The sequence below is a fragment of the Aythya marila genome (genome assembly GCF_965140915.1).
Source record: "Aythya marila genome assembly, chromosome: 7".
Classification (NCBI taxonomy): domain Eukaryota; kingdom Metazoa; phylum Chordata; class Aves; order Anseriformes; family Anatidae; genus Aythya; species Aythya marila.
This window is the reverse complement of record NC_139048.1, coordinates 25156041-25174359: the sequence shown is the minus strand read 5'-3', so window position 1 is coordinate 25174359 and position 18319 is coordinate 25156041. Positions and strand designations below refer to the sequence as shown.

General features: G+C 38.0%; 1 protein-coding gene across 6 annotated transcripts in view; it reads right to left on the bottom strand.

Annotated features, from left to right (window-relative positions):
* The window catches only part of ZMIZ1 (zinc finger MIZ-type containing 1), a 347031-nt gene that overhangs the window by 128770 nt on the left and 199942 nt on the right, over positions 1 to 18319 (bottom strand). For all 6 annotated transcript variants that reach the window (XM_082764519.1, XM_082764518.1, XM_082764522.1 and 3 more), the window contains 2 exons: positions 15541 to 15654; positions 2799 to 2904 (listed from right to left, as the gene is read on the bottom strand). In XM_082764519.1, the coding sequence (XP_082620645.1) occupies positions 2799 to 2904; positions 15541 to 15654 (220 nt within the window). The remainder of the gene's footprint in view (positions 1 to 2798; positions 2905 to 15540; positions 15655 to 18319) is intronic.

Here is an 18319-nt window from a genome sequence, read left to right as displayed (position 1 = left end):
CCTGGGCCCAGCAGAGAGAAACAGATGAACAGAAGGTGACCAGCGAACACTTAGCTGCCACTTTGGACCTGGGGTGGCCCCCATGCTGTGCTGAGCAGAGCTGTGAAACCCAAGAGCCACCACTGACAGGTCACTTGAGATGCCCCAGCCTCCAGGACGTCAGTCAACAGGCCGTGTCCTAGAAGCACAGTGACACTAACAGGGAGTGGTCCTAAAAAGGGTTTGGTGCGAATATTTTCCCCAATGTTCACCTACTCTAATTTGGTTCAATTAGAAAAGTTTTTGTTTTTGTTTTTCCTCCTAGTATTTCAGTGCATCATAAACAATGCAACAAAGACTAGAAGTATTTCTGGAGCTACCCCGTTGGTAGCATTATAGCCCTACTTCGAAGAATGAATTCAAGCCATTGTAAATTCCCCTTAAGCCTGAAGTAAGGGAAAAACATTCTTAGTCATTAAAAATAATGCCATTTGGTATCTACATTAGAAAGTGACTGGAAGAAGTGTTGAAGGTGTCTTCAACAGATGTAACAAGGAAAAGAATGAGTTACTCAAATCCATATGCAAGAACCCTTGACAACTTAAGCAAATCGTGAAAGGCAGCTTTCAATGGTACGCACTGCTTAAAAAATAATAAAAAATAATAAAAATAATAAAAAATAAAAAACAATTTTAATGATAACTGAATAAGGGAGCAGATCCACTGTTGCTTTAGAAATCAGAAAATGTTAATATGTTCAGATGTTGAAATTAACACTTTCAGAAAAAAATATCAAGATAGTCTGAAACAATCTCACATTTGTAATCCTCACCTGTCAGTCTTTCAAGCTGCCCATTCAATGATGCAGCTCTCACAGGTCATATGTGAATGTGACACCCTTAGAGTAGGTGTTACATGTGACTTTTCACCAAAATGCATTATGGCGTGCCCCGAGTTTTGACTACTTAATACAGACAAAAAGAGCACTGCAAAACATGGTGTGGGCGGGCATGATGAAACCCCAGGAACAATTGGTGAAACAAGTATATACATGGTTAACCTAAGGTAGCTGTGAAACCTGATATGTAAGATCCCTGGAAATACATCATTTGTACATGCATCTGGGAAATAGGAAGGAAAGCAAATGACTGAAAAAGTTTTTAATACACTGAGAGGAGAGCTCGTGATTTCATTACAATTTTCCCATTATTGTATCAATTAACAATGGAAAGATGTATGGATTACTAGAGTAATGAGTTGGACAAAAAAAAAAAGGGCAGATATTCCACCCAAATAATTATTTGTACAAATGAAACACTGAAACTGAGCTTTTCTAGGAAATGACTGACCAACCAGTGGCTTTCAAGGCTATCCTCTCATGCCTGCTCCACACAAAAAGGATTTATAACATGAAAAGATCCAAAGACTGCCTTACGTCCACTAACACACTGATAGAGACCTCACACCTCAGAGACTAACACACACTCAGTAAGAACTTCCAAGAACAAAGGTATGACTACTTTTACTAGGTATATTTTCAAGGGAAAGAAAAGTCTCAGTTAATGCATTCCTAGCAAGAAATCCTCAAACAATCCTAAAAAAAAAAAAAAAAAAAAAAAAAAGCACGAGAGACGTGATAGCTAACTATTGGAGAAACTTGCTATAAATTCAGAAAAAGGGAGACTGTGAATGGTCAACTGAAGGTTTTAATCTTCCACACAGCTTTCCCCCCAAAAAATTAGTTCATTGGACATTTAGTAAAATTAATAATCCCTTCTCATACAAAGGATTAATTAGTCCATTGAACATGTCATGATGTGAAAGCCACTTTTCACAAGAAACTGCTTAGAGCACTTAAAACAAAAGATAGCCACGAGTGAAAGCAGTTTGAGGCTGGTAAGGACCAAAAAGTTACATGAAAACAAATGCTACTAATGCTACGTAATCAGTTGACTATAAATTACTATTTTGGAAGAAGGTAACCTTTTCTAACATTCTAAGTAACTGGTATACAGTCCCAGTTTAACTAGAAAAGTTAACTGTTCCATTCCAGAGTGTAGATACCTCTCTTTTTTTCAAATCAGTACATGTTATGTAGACACTTATCAGCTACGGAAAGAACCAAAATTAAACTCTCCAGTTAAATAAAAAACCATGTGAGAAGCAGAGACTCCCAAGTGCATTTTATACTTTTAGCAATACAGGAAAACAATAGCAATACATCGTAATCGTTGATGTCGTACCCTATCAGAGCACCATAACAGATAATTGCCATTAAAAAAAAAAAAAAAAAAGAAAAAAACTGCTACTTAATATTATCTTAATAGCATTGTTACCTATTCTTGGCTTGAAATTCTATAGTGAATGAATATACCTACAAGAAACTGTGGTATTTCTTTGCACAGACATATACAGTCCAGGAACAAAAAAGTTTGGCAACATAGTATTTCAGACACTTACAGAATGAACATAAAAGATATAGAAAGGCTGACATACAACAGAAAATCAATGGTTCACCGAGATGGAGGTGTCTGAGTATGCTCATTCCCTCCCTAATATTATTGAACATCAGTGTTTCTGGAACTTACACTTCATCTATAAGATCAAACAGGGATATGAACAGCACTACTTGGGAAAAATTCCCAAAGCCAATCATCCTCAGAACAGCATACCACTGAAATGCTAAAATCTGCAGCACTGTTACCACAGAACACTTGGTTGTTTTTTGTTTTTAAAAAAGCAATACAGTAGCAAGTAGTATTTATTCAGCATATAACAGTCCAAGAAATCACTGATATACCAAAAAAGGTTTTTCCTACCGGCTGATTTTGGAGTGAATTTGTCCCTGTTGGCTGCACATACTGCCAGTAGCCTGTATCCAAGATCCAAGTCAAATCCTTGCTGAGCTGCCACTCGACTAACCACCTGCAGAGGGAAATAAAGAAAGCTTCATTAAGGGTTACTTGAGCTCTTTGCAAAGTTACATTAACCTGCTTATCAGCACTAATGTTAGACAACTGAATCTGCTGTTGCAATATCCACAGCACAAACGTGATATGAGGCACAGCTCCCAGTGCAAGCACAGCAAAGAGAACACAAGAATCTCTTCTGGTGATCTCGTTATTTGACCATGTGCCAGAAGAATGGCCTGACAGTTCATCTGAAGTCGGAGGGAAAAAGCTTTTCCAGAAAATAGTGCAGGAGGACCATACGCAAAGATTATACAGAATAGATTTCACTATACTTGAGAATTTGCAAAGAAGAAATCTAAGTCTCTGTCCCTGGGTCACAAATAGTTCCTGGCCTTGCTCAGAAGAGCACTGCCCACATCCCCTAGGTTAAAATGCCCTTCTCCTCACTGATGTAGTGTTCTCCTCTGCTGTGATCAGTGTCACAGTTGCTGCATTTCAACAATACAGTATTGCGAAGCCCATTTACTACACTTCTAAAATAAATATGCCTGTGCCTATTTGACAAACACATAAATATGAAGAGAAGGTTGTTTTTTATTTTATTGCTCCTGAGAAATGGGAGCTGATCTAGAAGGAATCTAAATTTCTTGTAGGACTAGCTAAACTAGGCAAGTGAAGGACTGGGGTCAAGGATGAAAAGCAGTCAACTGTTTCTCCAAGCCAGCAACTCAGCTATCAGCCAACAATGTATCCTCACAAAAATTGGCGTAGTATAAACATAATACTGTGGTCATTCTGGGCAAACTATGCTACAGTTGTACACAGCAGAGCTTTTATATTACCTTCTGATTGCACAGGATGACTTCAGACTCAGAGGCATGGATAAAAACATTATTCTTAGCAGTTCCATTATTCCTTTGCATTAAACCAGTGGTCAAAGAACTCCAAAGGAAACAAAACGCCATTTCCTTGGGTGAAGCAAAACAAAGTCCCAATCCTAAATAGCTTACAATACAACAAAATATCCTTTTTCCATCCCTATTCTGAAGGCTTATTTCTAAATCAGTGATAGTGCAATTACCTGTGCCCAGCACTGACTTCCCAAAGAAGCAACAACATAAAACAGTCAGGAATCAAGATATGCGATAACCTACAGATCGTAAATAAATGCAGTATTCTGGCCTACCTATTGAACATTATTATTACATGAACTTTATTATTTTGAACTTTCTTCCATTATTCACTTTCCCTAATTAACAGTTAAGAATTAGATTTCTCTCTTAAGAAATAATTATCACAGATAATGTTCCTGGTTAGATTTTTGTTGTTGTTTTTCCTATTAATTTAGAAATTACAGATTCATCTGAATTTATCAAGTGGGAGTGACTCCTCTTTATCCTTTTTAACCCTCTCAGTCTCAAAATAGAGCAGTGGAGAGCTTCAGGGGAATCAAATGAGAATTCAAGATAATAAATATAACAACACACAACCAAAGAACATTGTTTTATCTCCTGTTTCTCTTTACAATTAAAATTGTCTAAGTTGTAGATAGGAAAGAAAAATAATTTGGGAGGAAAGTTGAAATTATTTTTGATAAATCACAAAACAGCCAACTTGATAGATCAACCTTGAATCTTTTACACACAACAGAGTCTGATGGTTCTTCAGTTCCCCATTAAGAGGCTGGGTCCAAACTTACAACAATTAGATACAAATAAAAACAAAAACAAGGAAAAGAGCAACAGGAGGAAAACAGGGTATTTCACACTTCATGAGAAGTTAGCAATAGGAGGTAAGACTGGTGGTTTGCTGTGAGATCCAGGGGACACTGATGTTTAACTGTTCCTTTTCCTACTTCCAGTATCTCCACAGCTCAGCCACTGACAGGTACACACTATACAAGGGTACCACACCAGAAGGAAGCAGACAAAGATCCTTTTTAAAAAATATGTCTTGTTAAAGGCTTCTGAGAGCACTGTGCCATTAATGTGTAAACATTATTTACATTTCTTCAGGTACCATCCTGTACCATCACAAAGCAACTCGCCTCAGACTTAGGCCTGCAAAAATAGAGGAGCAAGGACACTCCCATTTTCTGTTTGGGAAAAAGCATATGCTCATCACACTACCTGTTCTGAAACTGATCAGGAATGAAGGTGGATACACCTGCTCTTCAGTGAGAGCACGATAACTTAAAAAATGCATCATATATGCTTTATATAAATCATATATACCATATATGTGAACATATGCTTAGTTCGTTGTGGAGTGTGCAGCTATGAATACAGAGATACCATTAGCCAGTGGTCAAGTCAGAACTCTGAACTGACATCCTGCTAATTATGCAAAAAAAAATAAAAAAATCTCTATGATAATACGGGAAATAGAAAAATCATAAACTGCTGAGCCCAGGAAAGCTGATCTATTTTTGCAATGCCTTCACTAAAGAGGCTGGAAAGCCTGGGCTAGTTTGCATCCTAACAGCAGGCCGGGGCCTGCTCTGTTACACTTTAGTTCAACAGCAGTTTACTTCTCTGAATTTCCGCTACCAGTCAGAGAAAACACTGTTAGGCACCCTACCATGTCTGATGGAGAGCAGAGGTCCCCAGTATTAACCATACCCTGGTGGCCAAAGGACCATCTTGTGCAGGCCCACACGGCATGGGTCAGCAAGCACAGCAAGTGGGTTACCAAAGCGAGAGGAAGCAGAACATGAATTTGTTAAGTCTAGAAAAGCCACCCAATCAATTGTTACTTTTTGCTCAAGTTTTTCATCAAAAACATGAAGGAAAACAAATTAAAAAATCACTTCTGTTAACAGAAATAAATCTAAACTCAAGAGTTTCTCCACAGAAAAAGAGGACAGAAAACCATCCTCCCCTCAAAAGAGTAACAGCAAAACCAGCAACTACCTAATTGAAAACAAACATTTCTAATCAAATTCCCATTTTGCAAAAAGAATTATTTTCTACCCATATTTTTCTTCTACCCAGTCCAGTAAGGCTGGAAGAGTCCACTTGAAGCAACTGCTCTGGGAGTGCTCAGGAGTGTGTACAGGGCCCTGCTGCTCTCCCAGCCTTCACCTGTTAGGTACTGCTCCTCATAGGTACAGCAGGTCACTTTTTTTTGGTTCAGTTTCTTCACAGGCTCAAAAATTTTTGCATTAATTGTATTTTAAAGTCCTTCTATCAATTGTAACAGCTGAAGACTTACTTTTATTTTAAACTGCAAGTTGAACAGAGCGGTTTGTACACTCTGCAAAGATCACGTTGCAGGTTGCCCACTGGTGCACAGAGACATTGCCTCATTTCTTACACTGCACACTGGGTACTGAGAAGGCCTTCCTCCTGTGAACCTGCACACCAGGGGCTTCCTATCCTTTTAAATATTAAAACACTGGGATTCTCAGAAACAAGATGACAAATGCGTCATATGAATATGATCCAGAAAATGCAAAGAATCAACTAGAAACCATTTGGTAAATTTAATATATTCAGTTCAGCAGACCCTGATGATATTTACCTTAGAGTGCCTCAAAGGAACCAGCCTGGGCAAACCTTGTAACTGCTAATGATTATCTTCAGGAATTCATTCAAGGCAGAGGCCTTGGAAGCACATCAAATGTCTGTTTTTGAGACGGTGAAAAGGTGAACCTTAGAAATTACAGTTACCCAGACTGATAACAAAATAAATTACTGAAACAGTATTATGCGAGTAATACAGAAAATCATCATGAATCCATCAGCACAGTGCAGTTTTCTTCTTTGACAAGTTAACTGGCCTTGTAAGTGTAAGGAAAGCACTAGATGACATGTATCTTATAACTCTAACATGCCTTTTGACGTTGCCCTACAAGACACTGTCATAACAGATGAACATAGCCCAGATGACGTTAGTATAAACTTTACTCAGATTATTGATTAATAGTCCTCTGTCAAATCATAACTTGTCCTGGATACAGGCCATTTCTATGTATTCAGTTTTGACTTGGACAATGAAACTGGGTAACTTGTAAAACTTCAGATGATGACATACAGAGGAGTCTGCAAACACTTAAGAGAGCAGGGTGAGAGTTTAAAATAATCTTCATTAACTGTAAAAGTGTTCCAAAAATTAAACACATACGAAATACTATAAATGGATAGAGAAATCAGATGTCCAAACAGAAATGAAGCGTAAGTGGTTAGGCAGAAATACTGAGGACATGAGCAAGTATATGGTTTTGAAAGTAAAGCTCTAAAAAACGTACCAATAACTTGATTTTAATCTAAGAAGAGAAAATTGGCAGAAGATACGAGGTTAGGCTTCAAATATATAGAAAGCTTTCTTACAGGTGATGTGAATCAACTGTTCCTTGTGTATACAAAACATGTAACTCCAATTCATCTGCTCATTGTACAAGTGACTGGGATAAATATTAGAAAATTCTTGAGATGTTAAAGACCCTCAAACAATGGAACAGTCTGTCAATCTCTCTGGAGTTTGGGAGTGGGGCAATTTATAGTAGACTACATGGTATCTTTAAGACATCTAATGCATCATAGGAATATGATTTGGAAAATGCAAAGAATCAATTAGAAGACCACTCATAAAGTTAATATATTCTAGTCAGTAGACCCTGATGAAATTTACTTTAGGGAAAAAGAATGGACACAATGTCCCCTTAAGTCCTTCCCAAGCCAAATTCAGCAATTGCTGACATCTATTGCTGACTGGAGTCACCCAACTCTGCTTGAACCCTACCCCAGGAACACTCCCAAGTTTGAAAACTCCTGTGATTTAGATCCTAACTGAGGTAACAGTACTCTGATCAGGCAGAATCAAATCAACGTGGTTTCAATTATCCATTCAATGTTATGGCTAAGTGATCTGATACCCACCTGCAAACATACTTGGGCTTTCCCTAACTGCAAATTCAAGTTCAGCACACAGGCAAAAATTCAGACAACACACAGGTGGCACCACATGTCCAAACATGACTTTATTTTTAAATGCTGTAAGCATGTATCTTAGTTGGCCAAAGCACACATGCTATGAAATTCAGTTGAAATTCAGTAGCACATTAAAGAAGAAAACACATTTGACAATGATACCACTGCCCGAAACTGGGATACAAACTCAGTAATCCTCTATGTTATTTTACAGCCTTATTTCCTAACACATTTCCTATTTATACTAGCAACCCCTAGCTTTTATTTTTATGGTGGTACAGTACTGATGACTTTCAAATTCCGTCTTTGAAGTAACATATACCTTATTTGCAAGCAAACTTTAACAGTAATTGCCAATAAGGAAATCTGATTTCAAAAACCTTTCAAATCTTTCACCTGGACAGTACGGCATTCATACCTGACATTTCACACTCACCACCTGCGAGTTCCAGATGGCTGAACTTCTCGGAGTCACTGATATTATGAGCAAAATTATTAGAGGTAAGTTTTAATAATGGAAAAAGCAGAGAAATTCAGCTACCCACTTCTTTCTCCTCTGCTGAATTTAACTCCAGTACTTTGTTTTTATTGTTGCTGTTTTTCCCCTTTTGCAAGACTAAGGAGCTACACCATGGCAAGCTCCCCTCCCTGCACTTCTTGTCATCACACCACGAAGTACTGGAACAATGTAGCTCTTAACCTAACAGGCCTGTTAATCAAGAGGGTTATATGGCTGCTTATTACAAAACTCCCTTCCCATTATGTTGCACTTTCAAAGAATCTCTTAACTAGCAGCAGTCAAGAGCACCCCCCCCTGCTGGCATCAGAATGAATTTTTGCAATTCAATTTGCTGGCTGCTCAAAACTAAAAATGCCAGCTGATTGCTAGTTCAGACAGCTCTGTGTTCAGCCACTTGTGCATACTTGAAATTATCTGAATGCAGTTTGAAGACTACAGCAGAAATTTTGTAATTAGAATTCTGCAATGTAGATGGTAATTTTTCCCCCTCGGTAACACACAGAGATCAGATAAACAGGAAGCAAATTGAAGAATTTTCCAACATGAATGGTGATCTGCTTCAAACAGAAAAAAAAGGAAAAGGAGGAAGATATCTTTGTGATCTGAAGTCCTGGTCTGATGAGACTCTTAAATTCTAGTTACAGAAGAGCTGTCTCAACAATGTAGACGATCAAAGCAGGTGAGTGAAGTTATACGTCGTCAGCCAGTTTCTGGCTTGTGATGCTTGAAAACAGACATTAAGTAGGTTCTGAAAATGTAAAAGACCCCATTCAAACTACGGTTTTCTTAAATCTATTTCCCATTGTATTAGGTGGATAAGGACTGTATTTTCAAAATAAAATGAACTACTATACCTGCTGTCTACTTCTTTACCACCTCCTGAAAAAGTGAAGCAGACCATGCAGAATAAGGATACCTGCTCCTTTACTTCCTCCCTCCTCCCCTATGCACATCTCTAACAAGCATAAGCATTGAAGAGAAGGTTCCCATACTTAATCACCTCCATCTGAAATTTTCTCCCAGAGGAAAAAAAGCAAGGATTTCACTTTAATAAAGCCAGCTGATCACTGGGTCACTGCAATACCATTGCCACCTGAGTCCTGACAGATTTTGAACAATGATACGGATGAAACATACAGTCATCACACAAAGAAAGTGATACAAAAATACAAAAAGCATTTTGATTCTGACAGCAACACATTTAAAAGAAATGCTTTAAAGCTGTAAAACAACCCATGCCTTGACCAGCAAAATCAAGTTTAAAAAAAGGGCTTTAGGATATCATGAGGTCATATGACAGCCAGTAACACTGAGTTATTTGGTAGCATTACGAGCTGCTCTGGGGAGGAGCGTTCTGTGCCTGCTGGCTATACTCTGACAGTACAGTGTGTACACGGCCCCAAAGTGCTGTGATGCACTGCAAACACAAAAACGTGTGTTTAACAAATGCATGGAGAGAGGATGATGGAAACAAGATTTCTTCCATGTGAACTTTTTGCTCTAGTCTTCGGATACAACAATCAAATGCAGCATTTCTAGGGCTCTAATGGGCAGCTGCATCCTGCTGTTTTCTGGGTATAGATGTGCTGAACCAACTCTTCCATCTGCAATTACTCTAATTCAGATCTTAGCCTGATTTGAAAAGTGACTTTTGATGTCATATGTTGATTTTTGATTGCATACTTTCTGCATTAAGCAGAATGAATCCAGTCAGGTGTGAAGGCGATGTAGCAGCACATACCTTGTGAACACATTAGCTTCACTTTGTTGGTTTTGCTGTCTGAGGCATCCTGTTCTGGAAACCTGATGTTATTCAAAGATACGGCTCTTGTCCTATTTTTTTTTAAAGAATTATGTTTAATTACATATTGCCTGAGCTAAAAAAGGATTTCTGTATCATGAAACTGACAAATACATTTTTAATGAAAGACTAAGTGTTGCTTTTTGTGGGCAGACTAGGGTAGGAATTGCCATCTTTCAGATGAAAAGAGGCCCTAGGTCTTAACTGGGGTGGTCAGACACCCCATTTTGCACAAGACATGCTCCATTACATTCAGTGCTTTGGCCAACAGCCAACTCAGGTAAGCACGTCCTGTTTTCCTAAATTCCTCCTACTGTCCAAAACTGTCCTGGTGTTAGGATTTCATTTGACCTATCCTGTAGGTACAGTCAGAGAGCAAGTACACACAGCTGTGCTTCTTTTCCCCCTTTTATTTCCTTTTCAGGTACGTTGCTGCAGAGTCCTAAAGAACGATGAGCTCCATGCATTGTAACACTGAAGCACAGTGAGAGACCAAAGCAGTGCCTTTATTGTCCTTCCCTGAAAGCAGCTGAAGACAAGTCTGTAAATCTGTCCATTTTGCTCTCAGCTGTCTCCTGGTTTCCATTTTTACTGCAGTGCAGACACAAAAGGTAGCCATGCCCCCGGTGGGATCATTTACATGTTAAACTGTTCAGCAAGAGCAGACCTATGGGACGAGACTAGAGTGGATCTGCAAAAAGGCAGAAAAGAGTGAGATAGCCTTGTCCAGCCAAAACAAGGTTATTTTTTTAACTGCTGTCTAGTAATATAAGCTATTTATTTTAAACCAAAGTAAGGTAGTGCCATATGCAGCAGGTTTTAAAATAAAAATAATCCCATTCCTAAACTTACCAATAATACTAGTCTTATAAAATAATCTCATCCCAGACTGCTTTTTTTTTTAAACTATGAACACTAGAATCAGAAACTGTTGTGGGAAGTAGAGGCAATTTTACAGCTCCCTCTAACGCTATGCAAGAGCTAGTCACATACCAAAAATCACATCGATTGCAATTTCAATAATTTATTTGAGAATGAAGGACCATTTTTCTTTTTTTTTTTTTGGGCCTATGAACATTTCTCTTTGTTTTCAAAATAACTACTCTTGAAGAATAGCACCCAGCTTTCCTTGGCGAGTTAGAAAGGAGTTTATTGTCCCTGAGAAAGGACATAATTTGTTTAGGTGTGCTCTATCAAAGCTGCTAAAGGCAATTTTTCTGTAGCCTGTAACTGGCAGGAAAGAAAACACATTCAAAGCTGATCACTCCCTCCTTGACTTTCATTTATCTGTTTAAATGCTTTTGTTTGTTTTATAAACTTATATTACCTGCTCAATTGGGTGATTTTCTATATCAGGTGAACATAAAAAGGTAAGCTCTTAAACTAGCATCCATCAGACCTGTTTGAGCATAATGGCGATGAATGCGCAATCACACTTCTTGTGTTTTTTTTCTTACAAGGGTCTCAGCTTTCAAGGCTTAGTTCATGAAAAATATAATTTATTTTGCTAACATTAAGATGCCATAGGTTCACCCTAAACCTTTCCTCTTTAACTGTTTGCACTTCACAGAATTATTCCATTTTTTTCTTAGGCCTTGACAGCATCAGTGTCAGTTCCTGAAATAACAAGCTGAAGTTATTTCACCTCTACAGGAATAATCATTAAAAGGTTTCTACATAACAAATGCAGGGTATTTACCTAGCTAAACAAAGCCTGTTAACAGGCTTTAATTGACAGCTGTCTGTCTGGTAAATTTTCAGCTGCCGTAACAAATCCTGAGTTTGTTTTTGAGCTAAGAATACCCACACCTGTTATTCTGCATAGATCGCCACTGGAGCCTAGAAATAGCACGTTTAACTCCAGTAGTATCACGTACTGATACACAGTAATTATTGCTTATAGCCAGTACATATATTGTGCACATCTATTACACACAAGAAGAAAAAAGACCACTGGACATGTGTTGATGTTGCACGTGCTCTCTGTCTTGCACATGCTCTCTGTTTAGCTAACTTATGAAATTTTCCAGTCACTAAGATTTCTGTAAGTGCTAGCATTAAAAAGTAAGCGCAGGAAACCTTCTGTGACAGTCTATCGTAGATGTTATTATCAAAAGAAGCAATTCCTAAGTGAAGCTGGAAGCTTTACTGCTGCTGCCCAAGCAGAATATTTCTAAGACCATTCTTCTGCATCCATTCAGGTTTTGTTAGACCGGCAACAGGAATAAAAACATACTGTTGTTATAAAGTCAATCAGACGTTACCAAGAGTGCAGGCAAGAAGATGGTGCATAGAACAAACAGAATTACTTCTTAAGAACCACTCCTCAGATTAAAGCATAATAAAGATTTTCAGTGCCTTTTCTTTTTATTAATACAATTAATTCCACTTGGTTAATTTTTGCAAAAATATTGTAGAAAAGCTTTGACTGAGGCAAAGAATCTGTTATACCTGCAGAGCTACCATTAAATTGGCTATTCATAATACAACAGATGTGTTTTGATGCTCTGTCATTACATCTGATGCATTTAAACTTTGACGTGTGTAAATGGATGGTTTGTTCATCCCCGAGACAGCTTGCCCTTCTGCAGCCATGACATTAATATATTTCAATTTGGATTAGGATATACTGTGTTACCCTCTAGTAGGATATGATTTCATATCCTTTGACGGTTCCAGGAACAGTTTAGTGTAGTGCTTTTTCCCTGGTCAGAGAGCTAACACAATAGTGTCATAAGAGAAAAAAATCCTTCTGTACACTAAAGAGGAGGAGCCTTATAAGCAATTGTCTTTAGTGTTTACAGCTTTTCAGAAATAAATGCACATGCCCTTAGGAATCCATGGAACTCAAATGTTAAAATGATGGTAGAGACTACTTGTTTTAAAAAGCATATCCCAAAAGTATGGGAGTTTTAAAGGAATCTGTTTTTGAAGGTCATTTCAAATACTGGCAAAATAAAACAATAATCCTGCTCTAGTGGTTTAATATACTTTCATACAGATTTTTCATTTTTATTTTCTTTTAGCATAATCTTCACAAAGAAAAACACTGATAAACTTTGTCAGTATTACTAAAAATTGGCTCTTGGTAGTACAGAATATGCTACTAAGCAAACTAATGTTAAATTTACTCATGATATTCCAGTATTTCAGTTGCCCTTCTCTTTATTATTTTTTATTTCTGAATAATTGCCCTGTAAACAGACTTAAGTTTTTATACATTTTTAACATTTTTATTAAATAAACGAAGTTTCCTGTAAGATGAGTAAACAAGGAGTCTTAACATTCACCCTTAATATACCTGGAAGAAAACTGTTTAAAAAGAGGCTATATATAAGTCAAGCACAGATAGAATGATTTTTTAAAAGAAAAAAGAGACCTTGCCTACTATACTGCTATGCATTAGGAAGAACCAGGAGTTATCACACTCTTGGGTTGTAGCAATGTAAGAAAGAATATTTAATGGGAAGTAGGAAGAGGTATATACACTGTGAGAAATTAAAGAATACCTTAATCAGAGGAATTTTACAATTAGGAACAAGAAAGAAACTGTTCTATTCCTTACCATTAATATGCAATCTACATATCCTCTGTATTTATCATTTAACACAAAACAAGCTAGCAGGTTAAGTTCCTGTGTTTTTTCCTTGCTAGGAGTATAATGAAATTACATGATATGATAAAGATGATGCTGCCAGTCAGATCCTACGCTGCAGACAGTGCTTTTATTCTGTAGCAACCTTGGGAAAGGGGAGATTTCATGCCACCCAGCTCATAGTTCATGGAGGACTATGAAGCAAAGCATTACATAATGTTCAAATGCTAACAGTACTTAGACAATAAGGATTGTTTTTTTCTTTCCTGCTTGTCAGGAAAAAAAAAAAAAAAAAAGTACTTTCATTTCCATGTATTCTGCTAACAAGATAATGTGTGTTTTCTCTCACTGTTTTTCAGGGAGAATGTCTCTCTCTCTTTCCTTTTGCTGTGAGGACAGTCCATCACTTATTTTGACCCTGCACTTGGGCCGGACTGCAGGTCCGCTTATATAAAAAGAAAAGATTTAAACAGCAAGGAAGTCGCAGGTCTGATTTACAGTGTTCTAGCATAGGTCTGCAGAGAAATACTGTGTTTGGGTTGCCTAAGCATGCTTGAGTTGCATGTCTCCTTTCCTGAATGCTAACCTCAAAATGCTGGCTAAATTTCTAAAAAGTATAAATAAAATGCATTTACAGTCACATACCACAACCATCGCATTTATTCAGGGTTGAGGTTATAAACCAAAGGTAACTTTCACTTCACACACAATCTTTAAACATCATATATTTGGACTCTACTAACATTTCTTATTTTCTTTGTTTTTGTTTTTCTGTTTGGAAGAATGATATATGCTTTCTTATATCACTGGGTTTATTCTAACTTTTTGGCATAGAAATCTGAGGGATGCTATACACTTGAGCACACTAAGATGGAGCCATTCCTTAACATTTGGATTTCTGCAACTAAACCTCGGTCTATTGTCTGTTTCATATACATCACTTACAGACTGCATGAGAATAATCCATGCACTTTCACTCCCTCCCAACAACAACAAAGATGGTCTCTCCATTAATGATTTTAAAATTTCTGGCTGCTTCATAACTATTTGTATCATCTTGTTCTGCAAATCATGGTGAAGCTTTTGAACTCTCCTAGTCCAGACAGAATTTAATTCCTCTAAAGTCTTGACTCTACATAATAATTTTGGACTGGAACCCACAGCTGAATGCACGGGAAATAAAACTAAAAGTAGTTGTGTAGAAAATACATTTTCTGTACATTATAATAAAGTTGCTTTAGGAGCTACAGAAGTCTTAATGAGGAATGAATGGAAGGAAAAGCAACAATGTCAACAAAACTGTTAAAATTACTATGTCAGGATTAGACCTGCAGTCAAGATATACAACAAACCAAACCCAACAGGCAGAAGCATTGTTCAGCTGGAGGTTCAGCATGCTGAAGACAGAAGACATGCAGCCCTCCAAACCCACCAAAAATCAAGTGATGGAAAATAAAAACCTGAGAAGCCTGTTAAATCTGTAAGAAGATAACTTGGTTGGCCATCTCAAACCATGAAAGTAAATAGTGTATGTGCATGTCAAGTAACCTAGCTTGTGCTAGGTATTTAGTAATTTATTTCTCTCTCTATATATATATTTTATGATTTAACCTCTTGATACTGAATTTTGCTTCCTGTGCAGTAAGAGAATCAAATAAACAGTTGTTAGGGTCTGCCTTCATGTGTTTAAGATAAAAGGGTGAAAACCACAGAATGCAGACACTGAAAATCAAGATCCCTTGGCCACAACGTACGGTATAAACCAGAGGATAAAACTGCTGCCACAGGAGGAACAGACATACCGTCAAACAACCCATCAGGCTCTGCTCAAATGGTCTCTGGAAGGCTCTGGGGTCACCACACCAGTCCAGGAGCTCCGTAGCTGCATTATGGAAGTTTGCAGGGTTCTGTAAGTGCTGACAAGGGAAGATGGAGCAACACAGTAAATAATATACGTAAGTGCTGACATTCAGTTTTCCACATCACATTAATGCAAAGTTTGGAAACTAGGAACAGCATGCGTTTTGGAAACAAAACCAAAAATTGTATATAGAACACAGAAAATCCTACTTTAATTAATTCTCATCGATACTGATGCAGGTTTCTTAATTTTCTGATATGAACTTGTCAGTTGGGCATGAGGTAAGCTGGAATACCAGAGCTCCTCTGAATTTCTTCCTCCAGAGCATTACCTCTCACATCTGCAAACTGTAATGGATTCTGCTTGGACACCAAAACTGTCCAAGTCCAAATGCAGGGAAATTCCAGTTTTGGGTTCAAAGTTCTTGCCTTGGTCTCGCAGCCGTGCCTTCCAATACTCGTGTTTCGTCTTTGCCTGCCAGCCAGAAGGCATATATGACAGTCTCAGAAAATACCAGTGACAGAGCAAAGCGCACGCACTACACTGATCCCTTCTAGGGATTTTGGTTTCTGTTTATCATGCTTTATCATAATGAGCAATTGGGAGGACCAACTTTGGGATGACAAAAACACGAATCGTTCTTGACTGAAGTTTGGCTGGGGTGCTGCCACGATTGAAAATGTGCAAGCACTAGAAAGCACGTAGAAATCTCAGAGTGGAATTCTATTTCTGAAGAAGCTGGCACAATTTCAAGAGAAAAAATAAATAAATTTAAAATTTGCACGGGAAATGCAATTTTAACTGTTACACTCATTTCTTGTTTTGTACTGAACAAGCTGTACCCGTATTTTTTTGAAACACTTAGCAAACTTACCTGATACCATAACTGACATTATCATCCTTCACTGTGCTATACTGCCAAAGTGTTCCAACATTTTAGCAGGTGCAGAGGGAGGGTATAGGAAAGAAGGAATTCAATTTATATGAAAAATATTGCTACTAAATTCTGCAATTCTGGTGATGCTAAGTGTTTCAATGAGAACTCCAGAAACAAGAAGAAAAGAGTGTATTTAGGAACTGTGAATATCTTTTTTAAAAGTGGGTTTACAATTCTTGAGATAACTGGGAAAAATATGAAAACAATGATCATTTTCACTGGAAGGCACAAAACCCAAAGGTATCATTTTAAAAATACATCCTTAGTTCTGAATCTGTCACATACTGCTCACTTCTAAGCATCTGAATTAACAATAATGTTCACAACCCAGTTTTTTTTCCCCGTCTTCCCCTGGTGCCTGAGAAGCTGCATATATGAACTTACCATAAATGAAGGGAAAAAAATTGCTCCTATGCTAGGTTTTAAGGAGTTTGTGAACTTTTGTATCATGTTGCTGGAATTCTTGTTCTACGAAGGCTCTTGGTCAGAGGCCTTGTTTTTTAACAAGAGATGACTAACAGGCGTGGCACAGATCCTTAAAACACTAGCAGGACTTGAAAAAGCAGAAAAAGCATTTGAAAAAGCATTGTGCAATGTGATTTTTTGCTCTGCTCTACAAACATGGACTACAAACACGGGCTCATACTCCCATCCCAGTGGACAGCTTCACCTAGGGTAACACGTCTCTGCCAGCTCGTTGTCTCATTGGTGGAGGAATCAAGCTATTCTGCATACAGATGAAAGAATCCAAATAAATAAATTTAAGAAACTGTACTCTAAGGCTTTTTGCATAAAAAATACCCCATGGACAGGGACAGTAGTTTGACTTAGCAATCTTCTAAGTAAAAGAAAAAAGGATGCTTTTTGAAGGTTTCATTTAGACCCCCAGAGAAGTGATTGCCTGACACCAAATCCCTCAGTGTACACTGCGCCTTCAGTACTCCATCTGCAGGGGAAACAGAAGCTGCTTTAAAACCCTCTACGATGTCGCATGTAAGCTCTGCTGCAATCAAACATACTGTTTCCAGAAGGCAAGAAATGCATGTAAGCTGCTGAACAAAAAGCACTGCACTGAACACATGCTGCACGAGTAGGACACAGATCGCAGTATTAACTGAGCTATCTCAGTAGGTGGGGAAAAAACAGTAACAACAACAAAAAAAAACCTACCACAGGAAAAAAACTACCCCCTCCACACAGAAACAACCCATGGAAAAATTCACTGTAAGCTACCCAGCTCTGCACTGGAAATTGTCTTTGAAAATCCTTCCTTCTTTGTGAAATGAATTGAGATCTGCTGATGGAAAGTGCTAAACATGAGCTAGACATTATTTACTTTCACCGTTGTTACTGTTTGCCAGCCACACACCAAATCTTCCATTAACATGTCCAACGAAAGGTACCCACATTAAGAAACAGACAACATACCTGAATGCAAAATAATATTTGACAGGTTTAGGCTAACAAATGAAAAGCAGAGAGGAACCTCACACATTAGCCTTAATTTTAGCTTAGCATCACATAATGCTGATTTCTACTTAGCATGACACCACTGAAAAGCAGTATCTCTTTCATAGAGCAAAAGGTCCAAAATAGACTGATTTTGCACTTCCCTCTGGAAGGAAAGGCTCGTTTTACTTGCCTATGTCAGAGCATGGATGACCTCAATGACTCGATTGCACTGTTTGTTCTGTAAGTCTCCATCAAGGGATTTCACTGCATGGGAACAGAACGCTACCCTAACTCACCTGCTAAATACAGAGGGGATGCTGAAATCCCGACT